At 34.1% G+C, this 16,224-nt stretch overlaps 1 protein-coding gene across 19 annotated transcripts in view; it reads right to left on the minus strand.

The window, feature by feature from the left end:
- Positions 1–16,224, minus strand: part of LOC114326365 (antichymotrypsin-2) — a 211,168-nt gene that overhangs the window by 104,235 nt on the left and 90,709 nt on the right. For 4 of the 19 annotated variants that reach the window (XM_050641590.1, XM_050641623.1, XM_050641620.1 and 1 more), the window contains exon 4: positions 1,824–2,110. The exons of the other annotated variants lie outside the window; for them this stretch is intronic. In XM_050641590.1, coding sequence (XP_050497547.1) covers positions 1,926–2,110 — 185 coding nt within the window. In that variant the 3' untranslated portion in view covers positions 1,824–1,925. Of the gene's footprint in view, positions 1–1,823; positions 2,111–16,224 lie in introns of those variants that run through there. 19 annotated transcript variants of the gene reach the window in all.

Here is a 16,224-nt window from a genome sequence, read left to right on the forward strand (position 1 = left end):
GCCATGAAATTGAGTGCCATGTGCCAGGTTGTACATTTTTTTTACATAGGATACAATTTTTTAAACAAATTCAAAATAATCTTTTTGTCCCGAAAAATAATTTTTTTGGTTTTTTGCTTAGATTTCTTTGCCCTATAACCTTGAGCTTGCCGTTTCAATAAAGAACGAAGTTTTGAGTATGTAGATATATCTACATTGTGTTTAAGTGCAAGGGTTGACTTCAGCATTGAATAATTGGCCCATAATGTTGAAGATTTCATCTTTAAACAAAGGTCTAGGAAGTATGCCATTACAACATTTTCTGAGAAAGAACTCGTATTTTTACTCATGCGATAATCCATAAAACGTCTGTATGCATTTTCGTACTTTTCTCTTGATTTCTTTGGCAATAATTCTAATGAAGCAGTATTCACTGCCTCAACCAGCTCTGGAGGAGTCCCAGGAATGGAAATTTCATCATCACTTATCATTTTACTTTCGAGAACACCAGCAATTAAATTTATAAGAGTCAAGTTTGACAATTCAACCTCAATACGTTTCCATAGTAACCCAAGTAATTTTATTAGGAATTTCAAAGCACCATTTATTTGGGAATAAAATTATCGCGTTTTTTTTAAATCAATCAATATCTGTCGAATTTTAAACGATTTGCGGAAAAATAGTATGTTTACCTCGTAGGAAAAGCCACATTCCTGGACTCTGTGTTGCTAAGTCTCGGCTTGCGCCTCGACTTAGCAATCTTCACAGTCGTCCAGGAATGTTAAGCTTTTCCTACCCGGTAAACAATGTACTATTTATCATTTTTTCTCAAAAGTTGATAGTTTTCGAGTTATAAGCGATTTAAAATCTGAAAAACGCGAAAATACGTATACGCATTTTCGAGGCTTGAAAACTCATGTGTAAATTATTATTAGTGTTCGGGTTGACAGACAAGTGACTAAATTGATGCTTATACATCCAATTTCAAGATTCTAACGAGTAATCGGGGCCTATTTCAATATATATGTAGACTCTTGTTTTATATTTTATAATTGTTAATAGTCGCGCGTCGCACTTTATGGTGCGTCTCTCTCGCACGTATATCTACATATTATTATACGTACTTACGCGAAAAATTGCCAATAAATACACATTTGTTAAAATTTTATGATATATTATTGCCATAGTTTTTTTAAATAATTTATTTATTTATTCAGTTAATTATTGCCAATGTGCTAATTAAATACGCCAATCATATAGTGCGATACGCAGCATATAGTGCGACGCACCGCCGTGACGGCTTAAGGGTTGAGTGAACGCGCATAATTAACAATTAAAAACAACTTGAATGTTTAAACTTTAATTTAGGCACTTGACAAGCTCAAAAATAATAATTTACACATGAGTTTTCAAGCTTTGAAAATGCTTATTCTCGCATTTTTCAGATCCTAAATCGCTCAAAACTCGAAATCTATCAACTTTTGAGAAAAATGACAGATCTTTTTTGTTTAAGATGACCCAAAAAGGCGGAAAACATATTTTCAAGGACAAAAAAGGTGATGTCTTAAAGTTAAAAAAAATTGTTAAACAATTTCTGCCCAAAAATTTCGCCCGGTACCCTTCTGATTTGTTTATAGGGGAAATTTTTTAACAAGAATGCGCAAAGAAGCCGAATCAGAGCAACCAGGCACAGGTAGCATTAAATCTGGACCCCAGAAGTGTCACAGGTTTTCGAAACGGACCCTCAGGGAATATAACTGGCGACCCCTGATCTAGGACACGTAATGAGGGCACAACGATATGAACTACTAAGACTGATCATACAGGGAAAGATATACAGGGAAAGTCTATTTGATAAATATATTTAATACTTTTATATACATTCATTTAATAAAATTTAAATTAAACAATGTCATTCGGCTACTTCATATCACATGGGTTAACATTTACTTTACATTTGGAACATTGTACGTAGGGCTACTTAATTTACCCTTGAACAATATATTTATAGTTAAGTCCTCATTTTCGTCCTTCTCTCTGAGAATAAGAACAACCAGGAATGGATGGTCAGCAATAAATTCTTGGACTGGAGGAGGAAGGCGTACTTTTTTAACCATTTTCATTTTCATTACTGCGAAAAAACAACCAAAGTAAGCATCTCAAAGTGTGACAGAAGAGTTATTCAAAACCTTGCTATAAAGAAAACAACATGAATTTTGTAGATGTAGAAGGTTCCCTTCTAAATTGCTTTCCAATATTATCGACTGTTCAAATTCATATTTTCACAAAATTACAATACTTATTACAATACAATACCTTATGGTATAAGGAGTAGAAAATTTGTAAAATAAAAAAAGGTATTTTCAGATATTCATTATTTTTTGGGAGATGATATATACGGTCTGGATCCCGCATAAGAAAAAAAGTTGATTAATAGCAAGCTGAAAATTTGTTAATAGCTTAACGGTGTCTCGTCGGACAAACTTTGATGTATGGAAACACTGGAATAGGGAGTTTTAATTGTGGAACAGGTAAAAAATTTGGAACGTTAGATTACGAAAACGTCCCATGTATTTTGTCGGACAGAACTTCCAATTGATTTATTACCCTTTCATTAAACTCTCATGCAAAAATCAGACTTTTAGTTATCACTAACTGGGCATTTTAATAATTCCGACACGTAGAACATGTCAAATGACAGGAATTACGTTGATGGTAAACAGCAGTCTGATTTTTGCATGAGAGTTAAATGAAAGTTTAACAAATCAATTGGAAGTTCTGTCCGACAAAAGGCATGGGACGTTTTCGTAGTCTGACGTGCAAAACCTGAAACCTGTTCCACAATTAAAACTTCCCCTGTTCCAGTGTTCCCTTACATCAAAGTTTGTCCGACTAGACACCGTTAAGCTATTAACAAATTTTCAGCTCGCTATTAATCAACTTTTTTTTTGGTACGCGGAATCCAGGCATAATAAAACTAAATCGAAATTATTGAGAGATTAAAAAATAATAATTGTTGGCTTTCTTGATAATACCGCCAACGCGGATTTGGGATTATAGCAAAGTAGTCTGCTATCTCTTAAGCCTACGACATATACCCTATTCCACGAACATACGCCTGTTTTGGATTACTTCGACAACGAATATTTTACTGTGCAAAATAAAAAGAACGAAAGTAAATTGCAAATTACATTGTTGTTTATTGGAATAATTATTAGCGCCATTTACTTTCGTACTTCTTATGTTGCACAGTAAAATATTCGTTGTCGAAGTAATCCAAAACAGGCGTATGTTCGTGGAATGGCCCATACAAAAAAGGTAAGAGCCTATTATTACCCCTGTTACCTAAGGAACTCATTTTATTCAGGCTAAGTCGACCTGGAGCCTGTAGTTATTTTATTGGTGCACAAGTTATTACCTTGGTCTTTTCCTTTTTACTATTTTATTAGACATGAATAAATTTTTTAAAAGTCGTTAGAGCCGTCTACGTACGAAAATGAAAATAATAAAATGACAAATCTTATTGAGAATCTTAAATATGGTTTTATAGTTATTTTGGATAAGCCACAGTACGTTATTTGTAGAGAAAATAGAAGTAGGTTGAATGCTTGAATATATGGAATTTATAGGAATAAGAGGCAGATTTCGAGCATATAGTTTAATCAAATCTTGCCCAAGTATACTTTCGCTAACTTAGCATGATCAGAGGCATTGCGTCAAAATAGGAAGATATCCCATCAAAATGTAACATTTGTATGGCAAGAAAGTATTTTTTTAAATTTTGCAACTAATAAATAACATTTGAGGACAAGGTCAAGACAAAAATGTCTTGACATTTTTCTTGCCAAGATGTAGTATCCGGCATATTTTAATTAATTTGATCTGTTTGTCTTTCGTCCAGTGTGCGTTTAATGTTATTTATTAGTTGCAAAATTTTTTAAAATTACCTTCTTGCCATACAAATTGGTTGCGAAAGGGCGTAGTTAAGCATAGACTGAAGGACCACCAGCCATGGGCTGGAAAGAAAAGCGGTTTATACGTAACAAACTTTATTGAGTGAAGAATGGTGAATAAAAAGCTAAGATGGTAATGTACGTATCACTGACGTATGACACTGACGTACGTATAACACTGACGTTGGACTGTCACTTCACTTCACTGTATAATTAGTACAACGATAAGGTTTGCTGCGTACAAGAATGTTCTAGGCTACGAGTAACACTGGCAACATTGCTTTTGCGTGAGTTTTAGCGGCAAGAAAATTGCGATAGGCGACGGTTCTTTCTGAGGACTAATAGCGAACCTTTCTACTCGAGGGCTAGTTGCGAACTGACTTGTTGGAACTAGAAAAAGCGCGGTAAACCTTTCGTTTTGGCGGCTATTTAAGGGACCGGTTGAGTGACTTCTGAGATATAGGATTGGTTTGTGTAACGAACATTACATATTTGTATACAGGGTGAAAGGTTATTTCACCACAAATGTTACATTTTGCTGGGATATTTTCCTGTTTTGACGAAATGCCCCTGATGATGCTAAGTTAGCGAAAGTATACTTGGGCAAGATTTGATTAAACTATATGCTCGAAATCTGCCTTTTATTCCTATAAATTTGTAGAGAAGTTGTGGAAAGGAAGCCACATGCAAGAAAGTGACATGGAAAAAGATTTTCGATAACAAAATATTGAAAATATCAAATTGTATGTAAGTACTTTGTTTTACAGAGGAATGAATCGATAAATGTTATTATATGGCCAAGGTTATAACTATAAGAGGACATCGTTTTGGTCTTATTTTTTAATTGCAAGAAATAGCTAAATGTTCAAGGGCTGCACTGTTTTTATATCGAAAAACTCTTGCATCAAAATCTTTACCTTCCGAAATGGATTGTGTTTTAAAAGTTGTCACTAAAGTTGTACACTCTATCGAAGGAAAAGCGTTACAAACTCGCATTTTCAGAAAAAATTGTGAAGACTTTTTTTACCACATGGAAGTAAGATGGCTTTCAAGGGAAAAATTCTAAAAATAATTCTTCGGTACTTTTTGATGTTTTTGAAAGATGGATGGTTAGGAATATGAAGATCTATTTTCAAATTCACTTTGGCTTCTCAGGTCTGAAACACCTAAATAGTTGACCCTTTCATTGAAACACCTAAATAGTTTTCTTCAAACTCGATCTTGCATGGGTGCGCCCATTCAAGCCCTGAAATTTCAGGTCCAAATTCGATGCAGCCCAACACAATAAGTTTGATAATACGTTGTATATTAATATTACTGTTATAGTCCAGAGAAATAAGGATTTTCTCGGGACATTCAAAGATTCAGGTAGCTGACTAATTTTTTAGAAAACCTACCTGTTTCCTGTCTAGAATTAGCATCAGTTTTTTAATTATTAACAATTTAGTGCGAAAATCGCGATTTTTTCGAGTTTTTTGCATCCCATTCAATAACTAAATTAATAGTTGACATAAAATTACAAACTTTAATTTTTTAGAGCATTGAAGAACCTTAGTGTAGGAAACAAAGGTTGAACCTTGCAATATGGACACAAGTCCGGTTTTATTTTTTTCTGGTATATCAAGGGGTGCTTATTATAAGACTAACTTTTTCTGAAAAAATTTCGCCCCGGAACCCCCCTTTTCACCCCTTTAAAGGGGGTAATTTGTGGTTTTTGCGGAACGTAGCCCTTCCTGTACCTTTAACAAAAAATTTCTTTTATAGAAATATAAAGAAGACTATATTTTCTACGATTTATTTCCAACAGCATATGTCTATCATCAACCGTTTAGCGAGGGTGGCGCCCCAAATTTGACAAATTTTAAAAAAAGATGTTTTAAAAAAATATATATTTTTCCCTAACTGTTACAGAAATTAAGAAGAAATCCTACCGCAATTATTCACAAATAATTGATAGATTTTTTGGTATAGGTTTCACTTAAGGGTAGTTGCTCATTTTTTAATTAGAGGGTGTTACATTTTAAAAAAACCCCTTTTTATCCCACCTGAACCGTTTATGCTAGAGTCAAACGACTTTTAACGATTACCCATGTACTAGTGCTATTTACAAATTTGTATAATGCACCCCCATTTTTTCCCCTGAACCACCCAAAAAAAAAGAAAAATTAATAAATAAAGTTATTTTCTTGGAATCCTTCACACACAATGCCCTTTATTAATATGCTTCATACATCATTTTGTGCACGTTATTATTACCCATGCATGGACACCAAAAGCGATTTCCTAGTGCAACCCCTGTAGCCAAAAAAAAATAAATAAATAAAGTGGGGGGTTGAAATTTTGTTTTGTTTTTTGCCTTTTGATCCATATGGGCATATGCTTCATCAATAGTGCTTTTCAAAAATATATATGGTTATTGCAACCTCCCTGCGGAAACCACCCCTATCCTTGAAAATATACTGCAGAAACTACTCCTATCCCTTGGCGAGCATGTTTTTACGATTTTCTCATTACCTATGCATTATTTTTAAACAAAACTTATACAATGTTAAAGACCACTATTTACTCTAAAAATTAGGACCTATTCATTTTTTTCGTATAAGCAACCGTTACGGCACAGTGGCGCCGTAAACCTCATATATGCTTTGGCGGGCTCCAGTTTTTGTTTTTTTTTTCGTCATCTGTTCGTTTTATTGATAAAGTACTTATGTAAAATAAAACAACACAGTGTAACCTACAAATTATGACTTATGCACATTTTACAATCTTTGCGCCCCAAAGCCACAGTGGTGGCCCAAAATCAATTTTTGCATATTTTCACAACCTACACGCATTTTATTGCATTAATGCTACCTTAATAGCACAATATACACCCTTAAGTGGTCGCTAAGCAGTGGCGGATCCAGGGAGAGATGATGGGGGCGATCACCCCCACCCTCTCAAACCAAGTGATATTATATTTAAAGATTATAAAAATATTCATTTATTTTTATAGAAATTTAACCAATTGGCACCCCCCTCTTAACGATACTGGATCCGCCACTGTCGCTAAAGCATAAAAAGTACGCCATTTTTATAAAAATAATAATATAACTATTTTTATAAAAATAAATGAATATTTTTATAATCTTTAAATATAATATCACTTGGTTTGAGAGGGGGGGGGGTGATCACCCCCATCACCCCTTCCTGGATCCGCCAGTACTTAGCGACCACTTAAGGGTGAATATTGTGCTATTAAGGTAGCATTAATGCAATAAAATGCGTGTAGGTGGCGAAAATATTCAAAAATTGATTTTGGGCCACCACTGTGGCTTTGGGGCGCAAAGACAGTAAAATGTGCATAGGTCATAATTTGTAGGTTACACTGTGTTGTTTTATTTTACATAAATACTTTATCAATAAAACAAACAGATGACGAAAAAGAAAACAAAAACTGGAGCCGGCCAAAGCATATATGAGGTTTACGGCGCCACTGTGCCGTAACGGTTGCTTATACGAAAAAAATGAATAGGACCTAATTTTTAGAGTAAATGGTGGTCTTTATTCTTGTATAACTTTTGTTTAAAAGGAATGCATAGGTAATGAGAAAATCGTAAAAACATCCTCGCCAAGGGATAGGGGTAGTTTTTGCAGTATATTTTCAAGGATAGGGGTGGTTTCCGCAGGGATGTTGCAATAACCATATACATTTTTGAAAAGCACTATTGATGAAGCATATGCCCATATGGATCAAAAAGCAAAAAACAAAAAAAAAATTCAACCCCCCATTTTATTTATTTTTTTTTGGCTGCAGGGGTTGCAATAGGAAATCGCTTTTGGTGTCCATGCATGGGTAATAATAACGTGCACAAAATGATATATGAAGCATATTAATAAAGGGCATTGTGTGCGAAGGATTCCAAGAAAATCACTTTATTTATTAATTCTTCTTTTTTTTGGGGTGGTTCCGGGGAAAAAATGGGGCTGCGTTATACAAATTTGTAAATAGCACCAGTACATGGGTAATCGTTGAAAGTCTTTAAACTCTAGCATAAACGGTTCAGATGGTATAAAAAGGGTTTTTTTAAAATATAACACCCTGTAATTAAAAAAAGGGCAATTACCCTTAAGTGAAACCTATACCTAAAAATCAATCAATTATTTGTGAATAATTACGGTTAGATTTCTTCTTAATTTCCGTTACAGTTAGGGAAAAATATATTTTTTAAAACATCTTTTTTAAAAACTTGTCAACTTTGGGGCACTACCCCCGCTAAACGGTGGATGATAGACATATGCTGTTGAAAACAAATCGTAGAAAATATAGTCCTCTTTATATTTCTATAAAAGAAATTTTCTGTAAAAGGTACAGGAAGGGCTACGTTCCGCAAAAACCACAAATTACCCCCTTTAAAGGGGCGAAAAGAGGGATTCCGGGGCGAAATTTTTTCAGAAAAAGTTAGTCCTATAATAAGCACCCCTTAATATACCAGAAAAAAAATTAAACCGGACTTGTGTCCGTTTTGCAAGGTTCAACCTCTGTTTCCTACACTACCTTCAAAATGCCGATTTTTTGAAAAGTTAAACTCCGCCTGGAATGATTGTTGGGTGGATCGAGTAGCTTGACGGTCATTCTTGCCGGTCCCAAGCCCGGAAAAAGGAGGAGGGTTAGGTCGTAGGGCCAGCAACCCTACACCCGTAAAAAAAATAAACAAAAGCTAAAACACCCAGAAATTGGCCTCGGAAACGGGACAGTTTTAATCAAAGACGAACACGGCAACGAAAATGGACATTGAATATTGGTTTTTGGAATATACAAGGAATTAGAAATAAACAAAGAGAAATTCTTATGGAAGTAGAAAAAAGAAACTTGGACCTGATTATCCTCTCGGAAACAAAGAAGAAGGGAAACGCCTGTGAAGATCTTAAGAATTATATACACTGCTACACGGGAGTATTAAAAAGTGAAAGAGCGAAAGCAGGGATATCAGTAATGATTAACAAACGATGGAAAAACCAAATACAATCATGGGATGCTATAAACGAAAGAATAATAAAACTGACCCTCTCAATTAGAGGAAGAACGATTACAATCCTAGGGGTATATGCTCCCAATGACGATGCCCAGATAGCAGTAAAAGACAATTTTGAAGAAATATTAAAAGATCAAATAGAACAGGTTCCGAATACGCACGAATTGATTATAGCAGGAGATTTAAATGCCAGAGTAGGCAAACAAGACCACAGTAATGTAGTGGGAAAATATGGAGAAGAAAGAATTAACGACAATGGGATAAGGTTGATCAATCTATGCGAGGAGTATGAACTTAAAATATACAACACATTCTTTGAACACAAGGACATCCATAAATTTACTTGGTACCAACATACAAGTCAATCATTGACTATCTAATCTCGAGACAAAATGCAAAATTTAGCATCCAGGATGTTAGAGCTTTCAGAGGGGCTGATTGCGGATCAGACCACTGCTTAGTAATCGGTAAAATTTATGTTCCATTTATACCAAAACAAAATAACTCCGAAGAAAAAGAACACAAAAGGAATTCATATGATCCAGAAATAGAAAAATATAATATTAATAGCTTACAACATGAAAGTACACAATATCTGTACCGTAACAGACTTGAACAGAAACTAAGTCAAGAACAAAGAACAACCGAAGAAGAATATAATCACATAAAAGCATGCATAAAACAAGCAGCACAAGAAGCACTAGGAAACTTAGAAAACGGAAAGAAACCAGAATGGTGGGATAAAGATATCGAAGAGAAAATAGAGAAGAAAAAACAACTTCACCTACAACGTCTACAAAATCAGGAAAACGTTGAGATTCAACAACAATACAGGGACCTAAATAGAGAAGTAAAAAGAGAAGTGATTAAAAGAAAAAACGCAACCTGGATCAAAAAATGTGAATACATAGATCAACAATAATTAGGAGGAACTAGGAGTTCAGAAGCATGGAAGATGATAAAGAATGTCAGAACATCACATAAAGGTGGACACACAATTAAGAGTATATCTGATGCCGAATGGGAACAACATTTTAAGGAATTATTGGTAGAAAAACGACCACAATACATAACAAGAATACAAGAAAAAGAGAATGATATACAGAGTGAACACGAAATACAACTAGATAAAACCAAAGTGGAAGAAGCTATTAAAAATATGAAACCCCGGAAAGCACCCGGAGCTGGAGGAATTAATCCTGAATTAATAAAATATGGACCACCCAAACTATGGGATAGGCTTAAAAATCTTTTCGAAAGATGCCTGAATGGAGAAAAAGTACCAGATGAATGGCTAACATCACATATTACTCCCATACATAAGAAGGGACCTAAAAATAACCCAAAAAACTATAGGGGAATTGCAGTCATCAGCACCATTGGAAGATTATACTCCAGGCTATTAAGAAATGAAATAGAACAAGAAATTCAAGGAAAGCAAGCTGAAGAACAAGCTGGTTTTCGTGCGGGACGTTCAACGGTAGACAATCTCTTCACTTTAAAAATAGCACTAGAAAAAAGAATACAAAGAAATCAGGAAACCCACATCGCTCTTATCGACCTAGAAAAAGCCTATGATAGTGTCCCCATTATAGAACTATGGAATTCAATGAAAGACATCGGTATCGATGGAAAACTCATACAAGCAACTAGAATGTTGTATGAGACCACTAACACCAGAATCAAAAACGGCAAAAATTTCACTGAGACATTTAATACTTCAAAAGGCCTCCGACAAGGATGTTGTCTATCTCCCACTCTCTTTAAAATATACCTTGACCAATCCTTACAGAGGTGGACAAAAGCAGTAAAACTGATGGGACTGAAAGTGGGAGATGACTCCCTATTTACATTATACTTTGCGGACGACCAAGTTGTAATAGCCCAAGATCAAGATGACTTAAGCTATATGATACGGAAGCTAAATGAGCATTACCAACAGGCAGGATTAGTAATAAATATGGATAAGTCAGAATACTTCATAGTGGGAAACGAAGACATTGAAAACCTACCATTGGAACAAGGACATATTGTTGGTGTGAAACAATGCAAATATTTGGGAGCTATATTTAACAAACGAGGAAATAGTGAAGATGAAATACAACACAGGATCAATAAAGGTAGAAGCATCACTAGATCCCTCAATTCAATTTTATGGGACAAAGATATCAGGAAGGAAACAAAGAAAAGAATATATGAAAGTATAATGAAGAGCGCTACAATCTACGGTGCAGAAGTTTGGGACATAAGTGCAAGAAATAAAAAGAAGCTACTTAGTACAGAAATGGACTTCTTGAGGAGAAGTTGTCAGGTTTCCAGATTAGAACATGTAAGAAATGAAACAATTAGAGAACGTATGAAGGTGAAAAAAACTATAATGGACGACATTGAAAAGAGACAGCTGACATGGTTCGGGCACGTTAAAAGAATGAATGAGACTCGCTGGCCGAGAAAAATATTAGAGTGGGTCCCACCGGAGAGAAGAAGAAGGGGACGACCACGGAGAAGCTGGAGGGACAATATTCAGGACGCAATGGATTCGAGGCAATTAGATGAAGATACGTGTTACGATAGAAAAAATTGGAAGCTGTTGTTGCTACGCAAACTGCAACATAAGTGAAGATCGTTATTTGTTAATAATTATTACTAAAACTACCTTAGAACTTTAGTGTTTCACCCAAAGTTGGGTATTGGGGTACTTAACAAACCCTCAAAATTTAAGACCGATCCATTAATTAGTTTAAAAGTTATTTTATTTGTTTATCCCAGAGACCTTTATTTTGCAATAACATAAGACAGAAAATAATGAAGGTAGGGCAATTCTGAGTATGCCAAATGAAAGTAGAAGAGTGATAGTATCAAAATGTATTAAAAAAGTAAACGTCACGTAAATGTAACTATATTAGATAATTTTTTTATCTTTTTTTAGTACATTTTGATAGCATCAATTTTCTACTTTCATTTGTCATACTCAGAATTGACCTATCTTCATTATTTTCTGTCTTATGTTATTGCAAAATAAAGGTCTCTGGGATAAACAAATAAAATAACTCTTAAACTGATAAATTTTGTAGTTTTATGTCAACTATTTAGCTTTTGAATGGGGTGCAAAAAATCGAAAAAATCGCGATTTTGCACTAAATTGTGAATAATTAAAAAACGGACGCGAACTCTAGGCAGGAAACAGGTAGGTTTTCTTCCTATAGGTCTACAATCACTAAAAAAGTAGTCAGCTACCTGGATCTTTGAGTGTCCCGAACATGGTCTATTTCTAGCTTATTTCCCTGGAGTATTAGTTATAAGTATCATTTTACTAACCGAAAAAGTCTGAACATACATTTTTGAACTCAGAAATACTATACTCAGTAGGCTCACATTTAACATTACACTCATTCATATTATAGTGTTTTATTTTTATATTGTAATGGTTAATTTAGTAACGCTGAGAAGAATTAAGTTAAAATCCTTTCAAAATAGCACGACTAAAAATTTATTTATTACACGAATATTGTAAAGAGCATATGGGCACGATAGGTTCATCTTTGGACCGGTTACGTTAGTCAATGAAAACTATGTTATCAAAAATGAATAACCATTTTCAATTTCGTTGCAACACAAAACTACAGCCGCATTATATTCTAGTTCAATCAGAGAGTGCAGCTCGCACCTCTACCGGTTTCGAAACTTATTAGTCTCTCATCAGGAGGCACATATGCTGCTCTCTCTGATCCAACCAAAACAAACCCCGGCGTGCAGTCCCGGATTGCAACGAACGAAATGGCATAGATGCCCTAGCGGCAACTGCTAGCAAACGACTAAGTTTTCAATCCAATAGCACATAAAATAATATCAAAAATATTACTCCACATCCCACCAGATTGAAAACAATGGGAACCTTCTCTGGTTACACCTCCGAGGCTTCTAAAATTTGCAAGCCATAACGGATGCTGAGAGTAAAGAAGATGATGGATTTTAGAGAGAATTTCGAAAACTATGTTATTTCAAAAATACAGAAAACGATTCGGCTTTTAATAGAGTCGAATTATGATGAAGAAGGCGAGAAAATAGTATGTATTATATAGATTGTAGTAAAGACTATACATTGTAGTAAAGACTATATTACAGAAGACAATTATGGTCACGAGCAAGAGAATATTCAATTTTTTTGCGGGCCTGGTTTTTTCATGCAACATTTTCCAGGGTCTATTTTCTCGAATTGAGACCAGTCCTCACCTCAGCTCCATAAGTTCATTTGAGCACATAAGAAACATCTTGAAGTTCGAAGTTCTTTCTGATTGACATAAAGGCCATGCCATTAAAAAAAAGTTCGAAGTTATAAAAATTAATTTTAAAATCTATTGTTTCCCTTCAATGTAATTCTGTAAGTCTCACAGTTCCAATAATTGCAAAGGTTTTTCCAACATTATTTAATATAAATCTAATAGCATTGTTTTGAATTACCCTATAAATAAATTTAGTAGTCAAAAGTACAGCCAATTATTTAGTTAAGCAATTAATATAGGAACTCCAGATCACCACAACCATTGCCAAACAAAGATTTTGGGGTAATTTTGCGCTATCTTTTGTACCCGAAGTTGTAAATGGTTTATCTAATTAAAAATATATTTAATACTCAACATGTATAACGTATAAAGAACCTGTGTTTATTTGAAATCATTCAATTTTGCACATAACATATCTATTAATTACGAAACCAAATTAGGTGTTTACTATATCTTTGGTATTCCAGAGTTTCCTTTAAACTGTATCGCGATCATCCTGGGATTGTCTATATCAGTTCTACTTCCTTTTTCTTAAGTAAGATAATAATTAATTTTAAAGCAGGCCCTACGAGGAAGCAGTTGAGACAAAGTGTTAATGCTAATATGATTGTCAGTGCTACAAAAATTTTAGAGTTTCATTGGCAACGCATGACAAACATCAACGCTACATTAGTCCCGGTAGAGATATATATTATTATCAACTGACTGAGATACACACGTACACGCACGCTCACACGCACTCACACACACACTCATACTCACGCACTCACTCACGCACGCATTCGCGACGCACACGCTATTATAACAAAATATGTAAAATATATATTAACCAAGTATATAACTTTTTTTAATTGTAGGTAATCAACGCAGAGATTTTTCCGCAAAAAATTTGTCATTAAATGATTTTTTTTTATTTCAAGTGTAAGTATAATTCCATGTATCCAAAGATATAAAAGCTATCGATCATAATGGAAATAAATAATCTAATATATTTACCTAAAAGTAAGAACGATGACACCGTGTTATATTATCATTCACGAAATATATCGATAGATTAGACAGAAAAATACGAGTCTACTTAATCCATTTTATGTATTAGTCACAAAAATTATTTTTTATTTATAGATTACTTTTATCTACTAAGTTAATATTAGGAAATTATACCTACACTTATATACAAAATAAATTTATCAAAAACAAGTTTAGAAAATTTTATAGTTTTGATTGGACATTGGAAGTCTTGTGTATTTTTGTATTACATGACATATTATAATGAGAAGCTGAGAGAATATACATATAATATGTAGTGTGCAACGTAATAAATATGGTTGAGTTCACGGTTCTTAGACATTACTACGGTTGCCTAGATCGACTAACCAATGAACATTAAGGGTGCGATTACGTCACGAGAGTGTACTGTCATTTGAATCGTAATATGACTTTTTTCGAATCATGAGAAAACTAAGTATTTTAGAAAAATTTAAACGCAGGATGAAAGATTACATTATTACCGAGGGCGGAAAGTCCCTTAGAATAAACAAGCAGTTTCTATTGAATGAAATATTTTAAATTAAATATCACACTCCTCCTTTCTTTTCAGCCCTGTAACTTATTAAAATAAACATTATAGAAGTTTTCAGGGACTTTCGGCCCTCGGTAGTAATGTAGTCTTTCATTCTGAGTTTAAATTTTTCAAAAATATTTATTAGTTTTCTCAGGATTCGAAAAAAAATGAATACAATTAAAACACATTGAGAATTTTGACATGCGTCAAAATTTTGCCTTAACTCAATGTAAAATTCTAAACTGTTGAATTCCAGCTTCCCTAATTATTTTACATCAAAAGACATTAGAAGCTATTTGTAGAGGATTGAAATCTGTATTGAAAACAACTGTTAAAGTTGGTCTACGAATTAAACATACCTATTCCAAAATTTTGTAAAAATGTAATACATTTCAGTTTTTCAGCCCAAAATTAGGCCGCACACAATGCAATAATGTTCACATTTTTGAACTGTCAATATTTTTATTTTATCATTTATTGTTTAAAAACAATACAGATGATAAGATACCCTCAGTTGCGGAGAAAGTATTAATAATAAAGATTTTTTATTCAGTCAATGGTGTGAGCACTGTCAGTAAAATAGTAACGTGTGGCCTATACCTATTGTGGCAAATGTATGATATTTTTCAAAATTTTGGAATGCATTTAAATCATAGAACAATTTTAACTTTTGATTTTAATACAGATTTTAATTCTCTACAAGTATTCTCTCATGACTTTTGATGTAAAATAATTAGGGAAGCAGGAATTCAAGAATTTAGAATTTTACATTGAGTTTCCTATGGCCCGCTTTACGATTCACCACCCGGTATAAGATAAAATGTGTAATATTTGTCTTATTATTTAATAATAACACAAATAATACACATATATACACAATAACACACATTCAATGATCGAAAATCATTTAAAAATATGGGATTGCGTATTTTACTCTTGTGACATAAAGTCAAAAATATAAGTCTCCCCACCACCGTCGGTCAAGGCAACCGTAATAAAGTCTAATAACCGTGGGTTGAGTTCACCGTCTTCGACATTTTCGACAGCACAAACGTAATGGTAGGGGAGCCCAAGTGGAGATTTTCGCAGTTGCTCGAGCGCGTCAGATTATTACATGGGGAGAAACCTTGTACCCTGAAAATGTACCTCTACCATATATTGGCTCTTAATGCAGGGGAGTTCGTTAAGGGGGGCCGAAAAAAATCTTTCCTTAGAAAAACTCGAAATCGTCAGATTAAGATAAGCTAAGTTAAGGGCCGGTATTTCCAACCTCACTTAAGCCAAAGCTTACTTTAAGCCTTTGCTTAAGCTTAGATGCCTGTATTTCCACTTCAATTTGAGGCTTAAGCCTAGGCTTAAACCAAATAATTTTAAGCTCGCGCGAGAGTTGGTTTAAGCCTTTGCTTAAAATTTGTTTTCTGTTTTTTGAG

This window comes from Diabrotica virgifera, chromosome 1 (assembly GCF_917563875.1).
Source record: "Diabrotica virgifera virgifera chromosome 1, PGI_DIABVI_V3a".
In the NCBI taxonomy this organism is placed as follows: domain Eukaryota; kingdom Metazoa; phylum Arthropoda; class Insecta; order Coleoptera; family Chrysomelidae; genus Diabrotica; species Diabrotica virgifera.